A 16,984-nucleotide genomic window follows, 5' to 3' on the forward strand; every position below is an offset into this window, starting at 1 on the left:
CGAACGGCGGGAATTCAAAAAAAAAAAAAAAAAAAAAAGTTTACAAAAACGCTCCTCACACATCAAAATCAAAAAGAGCGTCGGGGATGGTGTCCATCACGCTCGCTAGATCCTCGGGGGGGATGGTCAGCTCGGCAGGCAGGTGACCTTTGGTCTTCAGATAGCCCACCGTCGCCTTGATCGCCTCCTCGAAAGTGAGGGATATCTTGTCGGTAAACTTCTCTCCGAAGTCTTCCGAGCGGAGGAACGCTTTCCTCACTTCATCCGAGCGGGCCGACTCCCTCTCTTGGTATTCCTTGAGCGCGGCGTGGGCGGCATCACTGGCAGCTTGAAGCTCCTTCAAGTCCCCATCAAATCTCTGGAGATCACCTGAGCGGCTCTCCTTCTCGATGATCAGCAGGGCGTCCAAATCTTTGATGCGCTGCTCCAGCCCCCTGATCTCCACCTTCATGCGACCCATATCATTGATGGCTTGTTGCTTCCGAGAGGTCGCCGTTTTGATCTCCTTATCCCGTTGTTTGAGCATCGCCTCAAGCCGAACGACCTTGCTCGTCAAATCGGATGCCCTTTTCCGCTCGGCATCCAGCAGTTTTTGGGACTTCTCCAGAGCGGCCGTCGACTGCCCATTATCCCCCGCAGCTTTTTATTTTTTCAACTCGTCTTCCAGTTCGGCTAATCGATCGCTAATAGCGATCTGCTCCACCCAGTTCTGCCAGCAAATGTGCGCAGGTTAAAGAACTTAATTCGAATATGCAAACAAAGAAAAGGAGAACATACCCCGGTGGTCTGCTGGAGGTTGCTGTCACCGAGCTGCCCGGGAGTCATCTTGGCTATTCGACGCCGAGCATCTATCCAAGCTTGTGCGAGAGGGCCCGTCAGGGTAATCTGCTGCTCGGGGACCACTGGCCGATCAGCAGCAGCCATGTACGCCTCTGAGGGGAGGCGCAGAACGGTCTTTATTAAGTTCGAGCCGCTCGGCTCGCTCTGAGAAGTACCGGCCTTACCGGTGAATGAGGAAGGAAGCTCGCCCAAACGCCTGATACGGCGCAAAGTTCTTGAAGGGCTGGAGGACGGCACCTCAGAGCTGGCCCTCGGAGAACCCTGAGGGGTCGGGGTACTCTCGAGGGAAACCGTCCCGGACAGCACCGGTGCACCCACGCCCCGCTCGGGTTGGGGCTCATCAGGTGTAGAGGCAGGGGCGGACTCTGGTCGTCGGCGTTTCCTAGTGCGCAGCGGCACATCATCGGCCGAACGGCCCTCCACCTCAGCTTCAGTGGGAGGTTCTATGTCGTCGGCGGCCTCATCATGAGGGGCGGGGGCGTCTGAGGCTTCGGGGACAGTTGGTGCCCCCTCACCTTCTTCGCCGACCGGATCAGCCGGAGCAAGGCCCCGTTCGGCGGCCTCCTTGTTCGTCACCGCCTCAATCTGAGCGGCCTTCAGTTTGAGCTTCTCGGTAGCTTTGGCGCGCCACATGACTTCAGCTGCAGGAGCAAAAAATAAATCAGTTAGAACAAAACAAATGGGAAGATAAGGAAACTTACTCATGCTGCAGGGCAGATCGGTTGTGGTAGAGGACAAGCCGAATATGTGCATTACTCCCGGGAGGAGTAGCTTGTCAATATGATAGCGCTGGCCGACTAGCCGGTCGGCTGCATGAAGGTAGGCCGCGTCACCTCTAAATTTGCCGAGCTCCGGTTGCGATGGCATCGCCGTCTGCCACTTGGTGCGAAAAGTTGGCCGTTCGGGAAAACGTATATAGAAAAAATGCTCCTTCCAATGTTTGTTGGAGCTCGACATATTATCAAAAAGGACGAAACCTATCCTAGACTGGAAAACAAAGGTGCCCCACTCGGCTTGCTTGGGATAAAAAAAAGTAGTGGAAAGTTTTTGGTTCTAAGGGGATGCCGTTCAGTTTGAATAAAATTATCACTCCGCTCAGCAACCTAATAGAGTTGGGAACTACCTGGTCGAGCGGAATGCGGAAATAATTGCAAACTTCTAAGAAAAACTTGTGAGGTGGAAAACGCAGTCCGGCCAGAAATTGGTCTCGGAAGAAAACAACAGTGCCGGGCGGCGGATCGTGAGGCCGATCGGCCGGTGTGGCTAACACTATTTGGTAGTCGATCGGCAGGTCATAGGCTCGAGTGAGGCGCAAGGCGTCCTCCTCGTCGAACCGGCTTTCCATGTTCGAGTACCAAAGACCCGGAGCACCGCCGGTCGGCTGCGAGGTGCTAGTCATGGTCGACAAATAAGGATACGGGACCAAAAGGGAAAGTTCAAGCAAGGAATGGAGGGAAATCGACTGAAGGAGACGATTAGCAGAAAGAAGAAAGCGTCAGGAGCGAGAAAAAGGGTCTTACAAGCGAGGGAGATGGTCGGAAGAAGCCGTATGGTCGCCGGAAAGTCTGAGCACAAGGTCGCCGGCGAAAGGAGGAGCAACAGGTGTCTGGAAACGAGGAGGACGAAATGCGGTGGAAACAGAGTCGAGGGCTTTATATCGCCGCTCGGGAGCAATCTCCACCGTCCGATCCAGGTCATTGATATCGAGGTTGTCATCTAGCCGTCCATTTCAAATGGAGGTTGTCCCATTCGAAGTGACGCAACCGCCATACGCTGACAAACGCACGATCGCCACGTGTCAGCCGGTTACTAGCCGCATTTAATGAGCTCCCCTTTACCGTGCGCAGAGCACGTGATGGGCAGTATGGGAGAACAGCGGACGTGGATTCCAAGAAAACACAAGGCACAGATCATATCGCCGGACGGATAGATACTGCCGAACGGATAAGCATCCTTATGCCTGGCCGAGCGGCTAATGCAATGAGCATTGCTCAGTCAGATTGGCAGTCCAGTCAGTCGGACTTCGTCTCCTTCGACTAGACTCGAGGGGAAGGCAAGTGATCCGGTGGTGAGAATCCGAAACCCCATAACGAGGGGTCAACGCCACGGGGAGGTCAAAGGGCCCAGTGGCCCGCCGGAGAAGCACGAGCCGATCGGACTTGGAAGAAAGGGACATTTGGTAGTAAAAGGCACCCTGGTAGGGACTAGGGTTCCGACGCTCAAATGAAACGGTACATAATGGCCGAGCGGAAGGACGTGCCGCCCGGCCGGCGCGGGGAATTAAGGCCGTCCGGACGGCGTTCTTCGCCAGGCCGGCCGGCCGGACGTCCCGGCCGGGCGGTGGGTAAAAGACGGGAACATCTTCTGACAGTCGTCAAGTCGTATGGCTACGCCATACTCCTAATCTGACAACGGGGTGTCCTGTTGTCCCATCGAAGGCATGTTCGGACTGTAGCAGTATGGTGTCAGGTAAGCTCTCTGACAAGTGCATACCAAGGTATGGGTTGCTGACACGTATGCACCTCGGTGGACGTGCATTAGTTCCTTCCCCGCCCTATATAAAGAGCCTCTTACTTCTCAAAAGGTACACATAATACAAGCTTGGCAGCCACTTTTTCCACCACTTACTTGACTTGAGCGTCGGAGGGTCGCCGCCGGGAATCCCTTCCCGACTCGACTTTTGTGCAGGATCACCGGAGCTTCGTTCGACCAAGCCGGAGATCCACTCCATCGACTAGGATCGCGCCACGTGCCCAGCGTCCTTTGGTTAGGCGATTCGGACAGGATCAAACTACAACAATGCTAACAAATGGATTTTACTTGGTATCCACCTCACAAGAGGTGACTAATCCAAGGATCCACACACTCACGCACCCTCCACTATGAATAAACTCCTTTATGGTAACTACCAAAGGCGGAGAAGCCCTACAATCTCTCTATACAAGAAGAAAGCAAAGGGAAAAACAAATATAAGAAATCTTACAGGTTTTACAACCGAAAACCCTAACCCTAGCTTCTCCTTCTTGTTGTGTTCTCGCCTCTTGACTTGGATGTCTCTCCAAGATCCTTCAAGAACTGGCGATCTGAACCTCAGGAGATGCTGTGGAGTCGCTGGTGAAGATCGGAGATGAATCGTGTAAGCGCTCCCGATGGAATCAAACGCCTGCAGCTATAAACGACGCCAACGGTCGGATCCCGATCGATTGGATTGCTCCCAATCGATCGGGGAGGCTTTGGATCGATCAACCGATCGATCCAGAGTGCCTCTGTGCTCTCTGGAATAGCCTGGATCGATCGGCTGATCGATCCAGGGCTTATCGCGCACAAACAGCATCTCTCAATCGATCCACTCTCAATCGATCCACTGATCGATTGGACCTCTGGATCGATCCACGGATCGATCCAAAGGGGTTCTGTTCGTGGGGACTCACTCGATCGATCAGCTGATCGATTGGGCATGATCTAATCGATCGGCTGATCGATCTAGATCTGCTGGATCGATCGGCTGATCGATCCAGATCTGCTGGATCAATCGGCTGATCAATCCAGATCTGCTAGATCAATCAGCTGATCAATCCAGATCTTGGTTTTTGCCCAAAAGCAAGTCCAAAGCCCCCTAAACCAACATCCAGTCAACCATGACTTGTTGGTACATAAAACCTAGCATCCGGTCACCCTTGACCAGCTATGACTCTCTCACCAAGTGTCTGGTCAATCCCTTTGACCCACTTGGACTTTTCCTCATAGTGCCAAGTATCCGGTCACTCCCTTGACCTACTTGGACTTTTTTCTTCCTCGTGCCAAGTATCCGGTCAATTCCTTTGACCTACTTGGAATTTCACTAGATGTCTGGTCAACCTTGGCCCATCTGGATTTCCCCGTGCCTAGCTTCACTCACCAGGACTTCCCTTTTGCCTAGCTTCACTCACTAGGACTTCTCTTCTGCCTGGCTTCACTCACCAGGTCTTTCACCTAGCTTCACTCACTAGGATTTTCACCTGGCTTCACTCACCAGGATTTTCACCTAGCTTCACTCACCAGGATTTTCCTTTTGCCTAACATCCCAGTTAGGACTTCCCAGTCAAGTATCTGGTCAACCTTGACCTACTTGACTCTTCTTCAAACAACCTGATCAGACCTTGATCAGAGGGGAATTGCACCAACCAATCTCCCCAAATGAACAACTGCACCTGCACTTGTCCATATAATCGAAGTCTTGTATTATCAAACATCGAAACCCAAACCAAGACTCAAGCTTGGTCAACCAGGTCAACCTTGACCTGAGGGATATTGCACCAACAGGTGGAAGCTCAATACATACAAATTTCCAGTGTTGTCAACTTTGGCTAGAGATATATTAGCAATACCCATTTCCACAGTAGTTTCAGAGGCAACTTTTAGTGTTGGAGGTCGTGTTATTGACAAGTATCGTGCTTCTTTAGCTCCTACAACAGTAGAAATGTTGATGTGCGGTGGAGATTGGTGTCGAAAGCGACATGGAGTGACTAAAAAATCTAAGGTATGATGTTAAAATATTTTGTTTATGTTTTTTTTGCTTCTAATCATAAAACAAATTTAAAAATAAATGATACTTTTTATCCTTAGTATTGCAGGTTGAAAAACAACATTTGACAATTGATTTGTCTATAAATAAAGTTGATAATTAGAAGTTGAATGGTTATGTCACGGATTGAGGTATAAATTTAATTTTTAGCATTTTATATTTTGAGTTTGCTAACGTATTTAATCATTTATATATTTTATTTTTAAATTTTGCTAAGATTAAAAAGATGAAAGCCTGGAACCGTGGAAGTATAAAGCTTTTTTATTTTCTAAAGTCTTTGTATTGTTTTGTGTAATATGGAAATGCAATGACAGGTGAACTTTGGATGCAGCAAGAGGAATGGAGAGCTTCTGGGATGGCAGAAGGATGGAGAGCTTTGGAATGGAAGCATGATTGGGTAGCTTTGGAATGTAGTAGAAATGGGGAGCTTCTGGAGTTTGGACTTGGGAGTTTGGGATGCATTAAGAGGAGGCTTCCTGTAATTAGTTTTGTGGCCATTAATCTCATTTTAACTCAAGTTAAACTTTTATTTTGTCTATGTTATGATCTTCTGGAGTGAGACTTGAGAATTGGGATTTGGGATATGCATTAAGAGATATGCTTCTAGCATGTGTATCTTATTTTGACTATTATTCTACTTTAATGACTAATCTCATTCTGTTTTGTATTTTTATTGTGTATAACTGTATATGTTATATGTTGTTTACTTGTTTAGGCTTCATTTTTATTTTGTATATATTATGTGTTGTGTAGTTTTTATTCTGTTTTGTATTTATATTTTGTTTATGTTATGAAACCGTTGTGTATTTGTTTTGTGGTTTTATTTTTGTTGTATTGCACCTAATTTTAGTTTGAATATAACTAAATTTAGATTCGAATAAAACTCGAACTTAAGACATTTCTAGTTAAAAGTTCGATTATGCTCGAATTAATATTCGAATCGAATTCGAGCTAAAGTTATTAGTAATTTCGAGCTTCGAATCAAATTTGAACATCATATATATATTTCGAGTTCGAATTCGAATATTAATATTTTTATATTATTCGATTCGATTCGGTTCGTTTACATCCCTACCTATAATATACTTGGCTAATATTCTTCATCTCCAATAGTTAGCATTTGAGTTGCCTTAAGAATAATATAATTTAGTAGACTCCCTTTGGTGCTTATACCTATTTTTTTTCGAGACAAAAAAAAAAGGCATCTTAAATATTACAAATGACGCTTTTTTCCTTAAATAAAAATAATTAAAAGGTCGTTTCTTCAATATTTTTATTTTAAAAATACTCTTTGATTCAAAGTTGTAATAGAAGCTACAATCTATAAAAATTACAGAGTAACTACTATAATATATTTAGGTTAGGGTTTACAACCTGTAAAAAATTACTAAAAAAAACTATTCCATTATGTAATTACTATAGGCCTAAACTTGAATAAAATCAAGGTGTCCATTTATTTATTTATTTTTAAAAAAATAACACTCATTTAATATTTCTTTTAATTTTGTATGTATAACATACAATAATTAAACAGAGTAATTAATCATCAAACTTACTCTAATTAATCATTAACCATTTTTCCTCTCCTAACAATTAACAAACACCCCCTTCCAGTTTTCACCACCTACAATTTAGCAGTCGCAGGACGACAACTCCTCCTTCCACTACTAATCAAAATGCTCTGCTCCATTTCCCGTTCCACTTCCACCGCCGACGCAAATTCCAATTCCACCTCCGATTGGCTCCAACGCCTCCACAGCTCTCGCGGCCTCTCCGTCCCCCTCCATTACCACCTCGATCACTTCCTCTCCTCTGATCTCAACCCCGATCCCCCTACTAACACCAACCCTAATCCTAACCTTCCTGCAATCCTGCCCCCGGAGGCCCTCGACCTGCCTCCCACCGACAGTCCTCTCCCCCGAAAGAAGCACCCGCTTCCCTCTCTCGGAGCCGGACTCGATGAGAGCCAGAAGATCTTCGATCTCGTCGGCGGCGTCCTCGCGGAGCTCTTTGTCATGGAAGGACCGGCCGCGACCAAAACCAAGAAGATCGCCCGGAAGCAGTCCCACCCTAGGGTTTGCATTCCCTCCGTTTCCGCTAGCATCGACGGCTGCCGTGAACCCCCCGCGACCTCCCCTCCCTCCAGCGCGGACAACAGCGTGGCCGAGGCCAAGAATAACCGGACGAAAATGCGCAGAAAGCGGGGCACCGCTAGGGGCTCGACGGACTTGGACTTGTCGGCGTGCTCGAGGACCGATGTAACCGTCATTGATACTAGTCATCCGGGTTGGAAGTCGGAGAAGGTCATCTTTAGGAACGGAATTATGTGGAAGGTCCGGGATAAGAAAGTTTGGAATTTGAACAGGAAGAAGAGAAGGTTGGGTCTTGTGGGGCGATCAGGCAACGAGAAAGAGAAAGAGCAACCTCCTTCTGGACCAAAAATTGCGCCGGCCGAGCTTTCGGTATCACTCCAAGTAAGATAACCTAAATTTCTTTTTTATTCCCATTTCTTCTTCTTGATGGGTCAACAATATTAGATCAAGGTGTTCGTTGTGGTTTAATTCCTCCAACAGTAGTAGCTATCTCAATGTTCCAAATGCATGCGTCCAAGTCATTCCTGGTATCACCTCTAAGATTATAGATATTGGGACACAGTCTTGGGATGAATAGTCCGTATGAGTGGATTATTATTCATCAGTTTGAATTTCAGTACTAGACTAACTAAATTTCTGGTTATGAAGAGTCAATGCAACCATGATTCAAGACAAGAAAAATGTTGCATTCTTAGCTATTATTGTATTCTTTGATGCAGTACAATGTCACATAATGATCTCCTCATACATTAATTGCTTCCGGAAATCTGTAATGTTGTGATACAAGAACATTTGTTGTGGATTACCATCCTCAGTGCTATATTTTTAGGACATTTTTACTTTATGATAAGATAATGGCAGAACCTTATGTATTGTATTGAGACAGCAAAACCATGATTGTGAAATTAGTTTTAGAAATAAGGGAATAGTGATCAAACTTTTTTACTTTTCTTCCAAGAAATATAGGAAAAATTGAAAAGGATAAATAATATAAAAATTAGTACCTACAAACTATACATTAGTTTGTCATATTTTTATGACAAAATCATTCAGCAGCCCTTTACCTTTCTTGTGTATTAAAACAACTGTTAGTGTTTATCTCAACTATGTGTCGTTAAAGGTGCTATTAATCTTCATTGATAGAGAACCTAAATTTTTGTTTATATGTCAGTTCGGCATATATTTAAAAATTTAGATATATCCTTTTTGAGTGAATTTTGCTCCACCTACAATGTTTCTTATACACATAGTACTGCACCAAATATTTTAGTTAATGTAACCATTAAAATCTTGTGGTTGTGGTGTGCCTTTCTCTTATCATCAAGTGCAAAACAACTCGCTTCTGTTGTACCATATCTGTGTTAGTGTAATAGGTTTTTTTCAATATAAAAATTCTCCCTATTTTTTTCATGTGGTGTATATAGACCATAAAAAGTGTGTTCCATCACTCCCTGCAACAGCAAGCATTCTTATAGAAAAAACTACTGACAATTCCGTATTGATAGTAAGACTAAACACAGCCATCTCTTTTTGATGCATGGATCTGCAACCAAACTAGATTAACTATAAGCACCTGAAGGGAGAAATTTTTATCTTATCTATGTTGATAACACCATAGAGTAAAAAAAATGTATACTATCCAACATCTTCCATGTGAACCGTAAACTAGGAACTTGGTATCTTAAGTATTTTATGTTGGCATAAAGTTCTTTTCCTTGCATGGACTTGGCTTGCTTTCTTGCTCTCTTTTCATCTATTTCCTATATGCTTCTTCTTAACCGATTGCTAGTTTGGGTAGCATACTTTTAAACTTGCATTTTTGCTTGGTGGAGGCTTTAAGAAGCCAGAAGCCAATCTGCCAATGTAAAAGTCAAACAAGTTAGTATACTATTTTATCTTTCTGTGAGTATTTTAAATATGATGAACATAAATTCACCTCTGATTCATTATTACAAATACATATGCCAAATCCTGACCAGTCAAATGTATGGTTTGCTTGTCTACCAGACTTAAAAATGGACAAGCATAGTTAAGATCAACAGAAGGTCCAACTGGACTTTCATTATTAACTGGACATTCTAAATCATGCTGATATGTAGGATCAATAATATAAGCCTGTTAAACTGGACACCTAGTGCTAACTTACAAAAAAAAAAGAAGAAAAGAATATAAGCCTGTTTGGAGGCCACTTGAGATCATGTATCAATTCTCAGAAGATGGAAGAGGGAAGTTGTTGGGTGATTTATGCTTCCACGGTACTTCAGATAGGATACCACTGTAACATACAAAATTGGATGCAATTTAAGAATATTCTATAGTTATCTTTTGTAACAAGTTTCTATTATCATCACCATCATTAGGCTATGATTGTCCCAACTATTTGGAGTTAACCTGATGGATCTTATCCCTCCATTAAATTTTATATAAAGACTATAACACCATTAATAATTGAACGACGAGCTAACCATATCCTAACGTGGTTAAGACTCTTGCTCATAGAGTTTACATAATATTGATGGTGTTTGTCAAGGTTTATTGCAACTTTCAACTTTTTATATTTGGACATTGGACTTACATTGGAGGTTTTATCATTTATGGCGGAACATGATCATCAAAGTTTTTTCATGAGGGCTTGAGTTTGATATTGACGAGTTTATGACTTGTGAGGTTTGTGCCTTCTCTACTGGGAACTTCCTACAAGGATGGTAACCTTATAAATGTATCTTATTAAATCATCAAAGTCATTGCTTAGGGGAGAAAAGAGCTAATGTGTTATATGGAGTGCATATATGACCAGCTGAGCATGTGCAAGTTTATTAAAACATATAACATCGATGATGACTAGTATTAGTCAGTGAAAGAGACTAGGGAGTACTACAATATCTCTTCAGGATCCCAAATCCTATAAACTTGGTCTAACTCCTGCAGAGGACTTATAATAATTTGATCCATAGGACATAGGGGCGGACTCCCTATAACATCTTTTTCGATTAGAATCAATTACATTTATTATGACAGTTAATGTTATCTTACTTATTGCCCTAGTGCAGATTGCCTTTTTTAGTTTTCTAAACATTTAAGGATTGAGTGGCGAATTAGCAGATGATTTTTTTTAATGGACGGTTGATCGAAGAACGTTGAACGGGTTGTTCGCGCTTTTGGATTTATCCTAGTGATGAATGAGAAATTTTGGTGAGACCAAACCTGTCATTTCTAAGATTATTAAAAAAAAAATACTACTTCTCTTTCTTTTGGTAGATAAAAAATTGTTTTTTAAAAAATGTAAAATCCATCATAAGCCTTGGGCAATGCTAGTGTATGCATGCACTCTTTCGTTTGATGACACAATGAATGTTGATTACATTTGCAGGGCCAGGCATGTCAGGTTGATATCTAGTTGGCTATCGTACTGCTAATTGCAAATGCACAATGGATGGTTTAGTATTTTGCCCATTCCATGTTATAGTCAACAAAAGTTGTAAACTGAGATAATATTATGGCTCTGGCTGGTCAAATTTCCCTATCTAAAGCTATGTTCGATAATTGCATATTATATTTTAGCTTTGCCCACTGACTACTGTGCAGCAGTAGTGCTTCTATGTAGTGACATTTTCCTCTCGAAATGATAAACATGGGATGTTGGATTGTTGGTCGTCCACAAACAATTCCAGATTTATTTTGATGTGCTGAATTGGTAAAAAATAAATAAAATATATTTTAGCTTTTGCAGTTCTGCTTCCGGTTACATCCTCGATGCTGATTTTTGTGGCTCAAATCCAGGATCAAATTCCAGTAGAGTCCGGTTCTATTAGAATTTGGTATATCATTGGCCACTCTTTATTAATTGATTGGAAATTAAGTTTGGGCAAGATCCAACGACTAAAAAAGGGTTTCTCTTTAAAAAATATATGGAAGATTCCTTCGCAACATTTGATTTGTTTTTGTTGCAAGTTTCATCAGATGTGAGCCTAAGTCTACACTAAAAGTTGGCCTTCACTTTAATTGTTTTATATCTCAGTGTTCCATAGATAAATGTTGGCATAGATGTCTCTAGATGTCATTGGACAAGGTTTCAAATGTATGTTATTTTGGCGTTGTAGATCCTAGTGAAAAGTAGTTTTGTTGGAGATTAATTTTCTGTAATTAGTTAGATGAACAGAATATATTATTCGTTAACGGAAAGTCATTAGATAGGAAGAAGCTTTAACTTTAAAGATATTACACAAGCTTATGGAACAGAATTGATTCTTTGGGTGTAAATCTTAAGAAGAACTATAATAATTTCTTGTTTACATCTAAAGAAAATTTGACCACCTCGCTTTAATCCTTCTCTCAATTCGTCTGGTTGAGAAAGATATCAAAACTATTAGGTTCAAGTGACTTGAAACAATCACCAGCCTAATTGCGTCTAACACTTCATCATGATTTACTAGTTTGGTCAAATTCCTAATCTACACAGATCTGCACTCATGTGGCTATGATGAATCCTCTATCGACATATTTTGAAAAAGAAAGTCCTTTGGATCAATCAACATCACCATTATAATCATGAATGGAAGGAATGCATAGGGTTTCCCTCTAATATAATTTCATTTATAGATAACAATTATATTTACATAGTGATTCTTTATTATAATAGTGATCCGGTGGTAAAGTGGGGCCCGTCAGGCAGAAGGTCAAGGTGGTCAGCGCCTTGGGAGTTCGTTCGATCGGGCGACCCATCTGTCAGATTAGCACGGGGGATACCCGACCCGACACTACGACAGGTCGGCCAGATACCGAGCTTCCGATGTTCAAAAGGCTCAAGTATGGAGGAACGGAGGTTGAGCGGTCGTCCCGCTCGGCCAAACAACGGACACATCCTCGACCAAGTAGGCATGGCTCCCTCGCTCGACAGGACGGAGCCAAGATAGTAGACCATTGGCCGAGCGGACATCCCGCTTAGCCCAGTCGCGATATTAGCCGAACGACGGACTGGCCGAACGGCTCCCCTGCTCGGCCCAGTAATGGACAAAAGGAGTAGCTAGTGATATCCTTCTGGGAACTCGCGCTACTGGCAAACGACGTGATCGACGCCATGGTCAGGCGGAGGATCGTACGGTAGAAGCTTCCGCTATCTTGTCAGAGACATGCTCGGACTGTTAAGGTATGATGTCAGGGATGCTTTACTGACACGTCCTTTCACAGTAAGCTTCGAGAAGCGTGCACGCCTCGACAAGTATGCACGCGCGCTTCCGGGGGCCCTATATAAGGAGCCCCAGAGCTTCATCGGAGGTATGTTCACTACTGTGGCTACAGTTACGCTGCTGCTCTTTTCTCTTCTCTACTTCATTTGCTTGCCGCTGGTGACTGACTTGAGCATCAGAGGGTCATCGCCGGGGAACCCCTCCCCGGCTCGACACTAACGACTTGTGGTCGCAGGCTTAGCTCGTTGGAGGTCCACGTCATCTTCAATCTACATCCAGTCAATGTGAACGCCATCTCCCCAATGCCCGTCGACTCGACTCTCGACCATGATCAAATTTGGCGTCGTTTGTGGGAACGCACCTGCATCCGAGCCAAGAAGATGGAAGAAGCTGGACGACTTCACACTGTGACGCTCACTCAAGAAGAGCTCGATACGCTCATACAAGCACGAGCGGTGAAAATAGTTGACTAACAGTAGCAAAGAGCATTGGTCGATCGTCTGGCGCAACAGGCGACATCAGCCTCGGGAGGCCGAGCGGCATAGGAAGACCGGCCGGAATAGCTGTCCATCTAGGGACAGAATAAGGGGCCGACCGACATGCAAGGAGAGGCGCCGCCCGCCCCGATACCATTCCACCGGGCTTTATTCCAGACACCCTCCGAGATCGCGCAAGCCAACCAAGAGCGAGGTTCTTCGTCAGATGAAGCGCACATTTGGGACGCGAGGAAAGGCAAAGCGCCAAAAGCTAATTTGTCTCCCGAGCGGATCAACCGACAATTCTCCGAGGCAATTCTGCAAGATCCATTGCCGAGGTACTACGCTCCCTTGGCGATCGGAGAGTATAACGGGTCGACCGACCCAGATGACCATCTCGGTAAGTTCGATAATGCTGCTACTCTCCATCAATATACTGACGGAGTCAAGTGTCGAGTCTTCCTCACTACATTATCCGGCTTAGCACAACGTTGGTTTCGAAGATTGCCGGATGGATCGATTCAAAGTTTCAAGGACTTCTGAACGACTTTCCTTCATCACTTCACGAGCAGCAGACGTTATCAGAAAATAAGCGTCAGCCTGTTCTCCATGAAGCAGGGTCAGAGGGAGACCCTTAGAGCCTACATCCAACGCTTCAATCAGGTGGCGATGGATATTCCCTCGGTCTCGTCCGAGACCATGATGAATGCGTTCACGCAAGGGCTCGTGGACGGTGACTTCTTCCGATCGCTCGTCAGGAAGCCGCCTTGCGACTACGACCATATGTTGAAGAAGGCCAATGAGTACATAAACGTGGAAGAAGCTCAGGCGACCAGAAGAAAGGAAGCGTCATCCGAACCATCGGCGTTGATCGAACGGAAGCCGCCGATCAGTCATCAACCGTCGAGGGGGCCGCGAGCCGAAGGAACACGACCACACTAGGAACTAAGGCCACATGTCGTTCAACATGTGGCCTCCGAGCGGCCAAACCCAAAGGGAAAGGTATGGACTCCTATGTTCTGCTCTTTTCATTAATCAGCCACCCACAACACCCGTGACTGTCGTAGGTTTGCCCCGGTCGCACAACCAACACCAAGGAGCTACCGACGTCGATCGCCTTCACTCGATCAATGACACAGACATCAGAGGGTCGGACGACGTGAAGAGGCCCGGGAGTCAGCGCGGCAACATCACAGGAGAAGCACCGATCTTGCATGAGCCTCGCATGAGCGTAGCCAACCGATCGCTCGGGAGGAGGAGAATAGAAGCAACGCCGCGTGGGGTGAGATCAACATCATCGCCGGCGGACCGACTGGCGGAGACTTTAACCGAGCTCGGAAGTCGTACGCCCCACGGCTAGAGATCCACGCCGTAGGCTGCAGCAAGGAGAAGGCGAGCGGGCCCAAGATCAGCTTCGCCCCAGAGATCTCGAAGGAGTCAAAATACCGCATGACGACGCTCTCATTATTCGAGCAGTAATTGCAAATTATACCATTCATCGTGTATTCGTTGACATTGGCAGCTCGGTCAACATCATCTTCAGAGGGGTGTTTGACCAACTCCAAATTGATCGAGGCGAGCTGCTGCCGATGACAACCCCACTGTACGGGTTTACCGGCAATGAAGTCCAACCGATCGGCCAAATCAAGTTGGCCATATCACTTGAGGAGGCACCCCTTAGAAGGACGAGGACCACGAACTTCATCGTGGTAAACGTCCCCTCCGCCTACAATGTCTAGAGCCGTCAATTTGGGTTGAGCCCGTCGGGTTGACTCGCCCCGCCAAACAATTTAAGCGGGTTGGGTTGAAATTTTATCAACCCAAACCCACCACGGGCCGACCCACCTAGGCCCGCGACCCGCTCGGGTCGGCCCGCGATGGGCTTGGGTTGGCCCGCGGATTGAGAAACACATGTAAACTAAGTTTTTTGCCAATTTATTATCTTTCTTTTTATAATTTTGAAATAAAAATAATACTTTTATCCCATATAACTACTCGTTTGTGTTCATTTAGATGTAAAATACATATTTATGGATACATTTGATTAATGAAATATTTCCGAAGTAAAACGTTGAAAATATAAAATATTTTTTAATTTTTTTTTTTAAAAAAATAATAGGCCCGCGGGTTGGCCCGCCAAACCCGCAACCCGCCTTAGATTGGGTTGGGTTGGAAATTTCCCAACCCGCCAAGTTGACGGGTCGACCCGCCCCGCCTCGCCAAATGATCGACCCGCCACGGGCCGCCCCGCCCCGCCATGGGTTGGCCCGTTTGACCGCTCTAACAATGTCATTCTGGGCTGACCGACCCTCAATGAATTTCGAACGGTCGTTTCAACCTTCTGCTAGAAGATCAAGTTCTCGGTGGAAGATCGGGTAGGAGAAGTCAAGGGCGATCAGTTGGCCGCTTGACGATGCTACGTCGAAATGGTCAAATCAGAAGCCAAGTCCGCACGGAAGACGCCCCGACTAGAGGTTAGCGCTATAACTAAAAAACCTCCTAGTCTAGTTTATGAGGAAAAGGAGGAAGTGCAGATACATCCGGGTCGAGTGGAGGCGACAACCTTTATAGCGGCTGACCTGGAAGCCAAGCAGAAGGCCGAACTGATCAAATGCCTAGAGCAAAACCATGACGTATTTGCATGGTCCACGTATAAGCTGCCCGGCATTTCCCCGAGCATCGCGTAGCATGAGCTCCATGTCCGACCAGACGCCAGACCAGTAAAGCAAAGGAAAAGGGATTTCAGCGCCGAACAGAATTTGATCATCACGGCAGAAGTTGAGAAGCTTTTGGAGGCCGACCACATACAGGAGATTCAATTCCCGAGCTGGCTCGCGAATGTAGTATTGGTTTCCAAGCCAGGTAACAAGTGGCGGGTCTGCATTGACTTCCGAGACCTCAACAAAGTCTGCCCAAAGGACTTCTATCCGCTGCCCCAGATTGATCAAATGGTAGACTCCACGGCTGGGTGCGAGCTGATATGCATGCTGGATGCATATCAGGGGTATCATCAAGTGTTGCTCGCTAAGGAGGACCAGGAGAAGGTCAGTTTTATTACGGCTGATGAAACATACTATTATAATGTGATGTCGTTCGGCCTGAAGAACGTAGGAGCCACCTACCAGAGGCTGATGAACAAAGTGTTCCAGCGGCAGATCGACCGCAACATGGAGGTATATGTTGACGACATACTAGTCAAATCCCTCCGAGCGACTGATCTCTGTGCAGATATCAAGGAGACCTTCCATACCCTCCGGGCGTATGGAATCAAGTTAAATCTTCAAAAGTGTCTGTTCAGCGCGAAAAGTGAGTGTTTCTTGGGATATATCGTCACTGAGCTGGGCATTGAGGCAAACCCCAGCAAGGTAAAAGCGCTCCAAGATATGCCACCACTGAAAAACTTAAAGGAAGCTCAGCGCTTCACCGATCGAATAATAGCATTATCTCAGTTCATCTCCAAGTCGTCAGACCGGAGCCTACCCTTCTTCAAGATATTACGCCAAGCCACCAAGTTCTAGTGGGATGAGGAGTGCGATCAGACCTTCGAGGAACTCAAGGCGTATCTGAACTCGCCACATGTACTAGCTAAGCCAACTGCTGGTGAGTCGCTCTGAATCTATTTGTCCACGACCGAGCATGTTGTCGAGTCGGCATTGGTTCGGCAGAATGGGGAAGAACAACCAGTGTATTTTCTAAGTCACATATTAAAGGACGGTGAATCCCGCTACACTGGTCTCGAGAAGCTTGCTTTTGCTTTAGTACTTGTCGCTCGGAGGCTTCGCCCATACTTTCTCGTGCATACAATCGTTGTCATGACCAGTAGTC

The 16,984-nt window shown here is 45.3% G+C and overlaps 1 protein-coding gene across 1 annotated transcript; it reads left to right on the forward strand.

Moving 5' to 3' along the window:
* Window positions 1-7,029: 7,029 nt before the first annotated feature.
* On the forward strand, window positions 7,030-11,143 carry LOC122036017. The gene is made up of 2 exons (XM_042595185.1): window positions 7,030-7,878; window positions 10,868-11,143. The coding sequence occupies exons 1-2, from the start codon at window positions 7,081-7,083 to the stop codon at window positions 10,892-10,894; spliced, it is 825 nt and encodes a 274-aa protein (XP_042451119.1). The 5' UTR covers window positions 7,030-7,080; the 3' UTR covers window positions 10,895-11,143.
* The last annotated feature ends 5,841 nt before the right edge of the window (window positions 11,144-16,984 follow it).

Source organism: Zingiber officinale, unplaced genomic scaffold, assembly GCF_018446385.1.
Source record: "Zingiber officinale cultivar Zhangliang unplaced genomic scaffold, Zo_v1.1 ctg130, whole genome shotgun sequence".
NCBI lineage: Eukaryota > Viridiplantae > Streptophyta > Magnoliopsida > Zingiberales > Zingiberaceae > Zingiber > Zingiber officinale.

Coding starts and splice junctions, on each gene's coding strand:
- LOC122036017 (XM_042595185.1), top strand. CDS start 7,081: ATGCTCTGCTCCATTTCCCGTTCCACTTCCACCGCCGACGCAAATTCC. Junction 7,879..10,867: donor AGCTTTCGGTATCACTCCAA/GTAAGATAACCT, acceptor TTACATTTGCAG/GGCCAGGCATGTCAGGTTGA.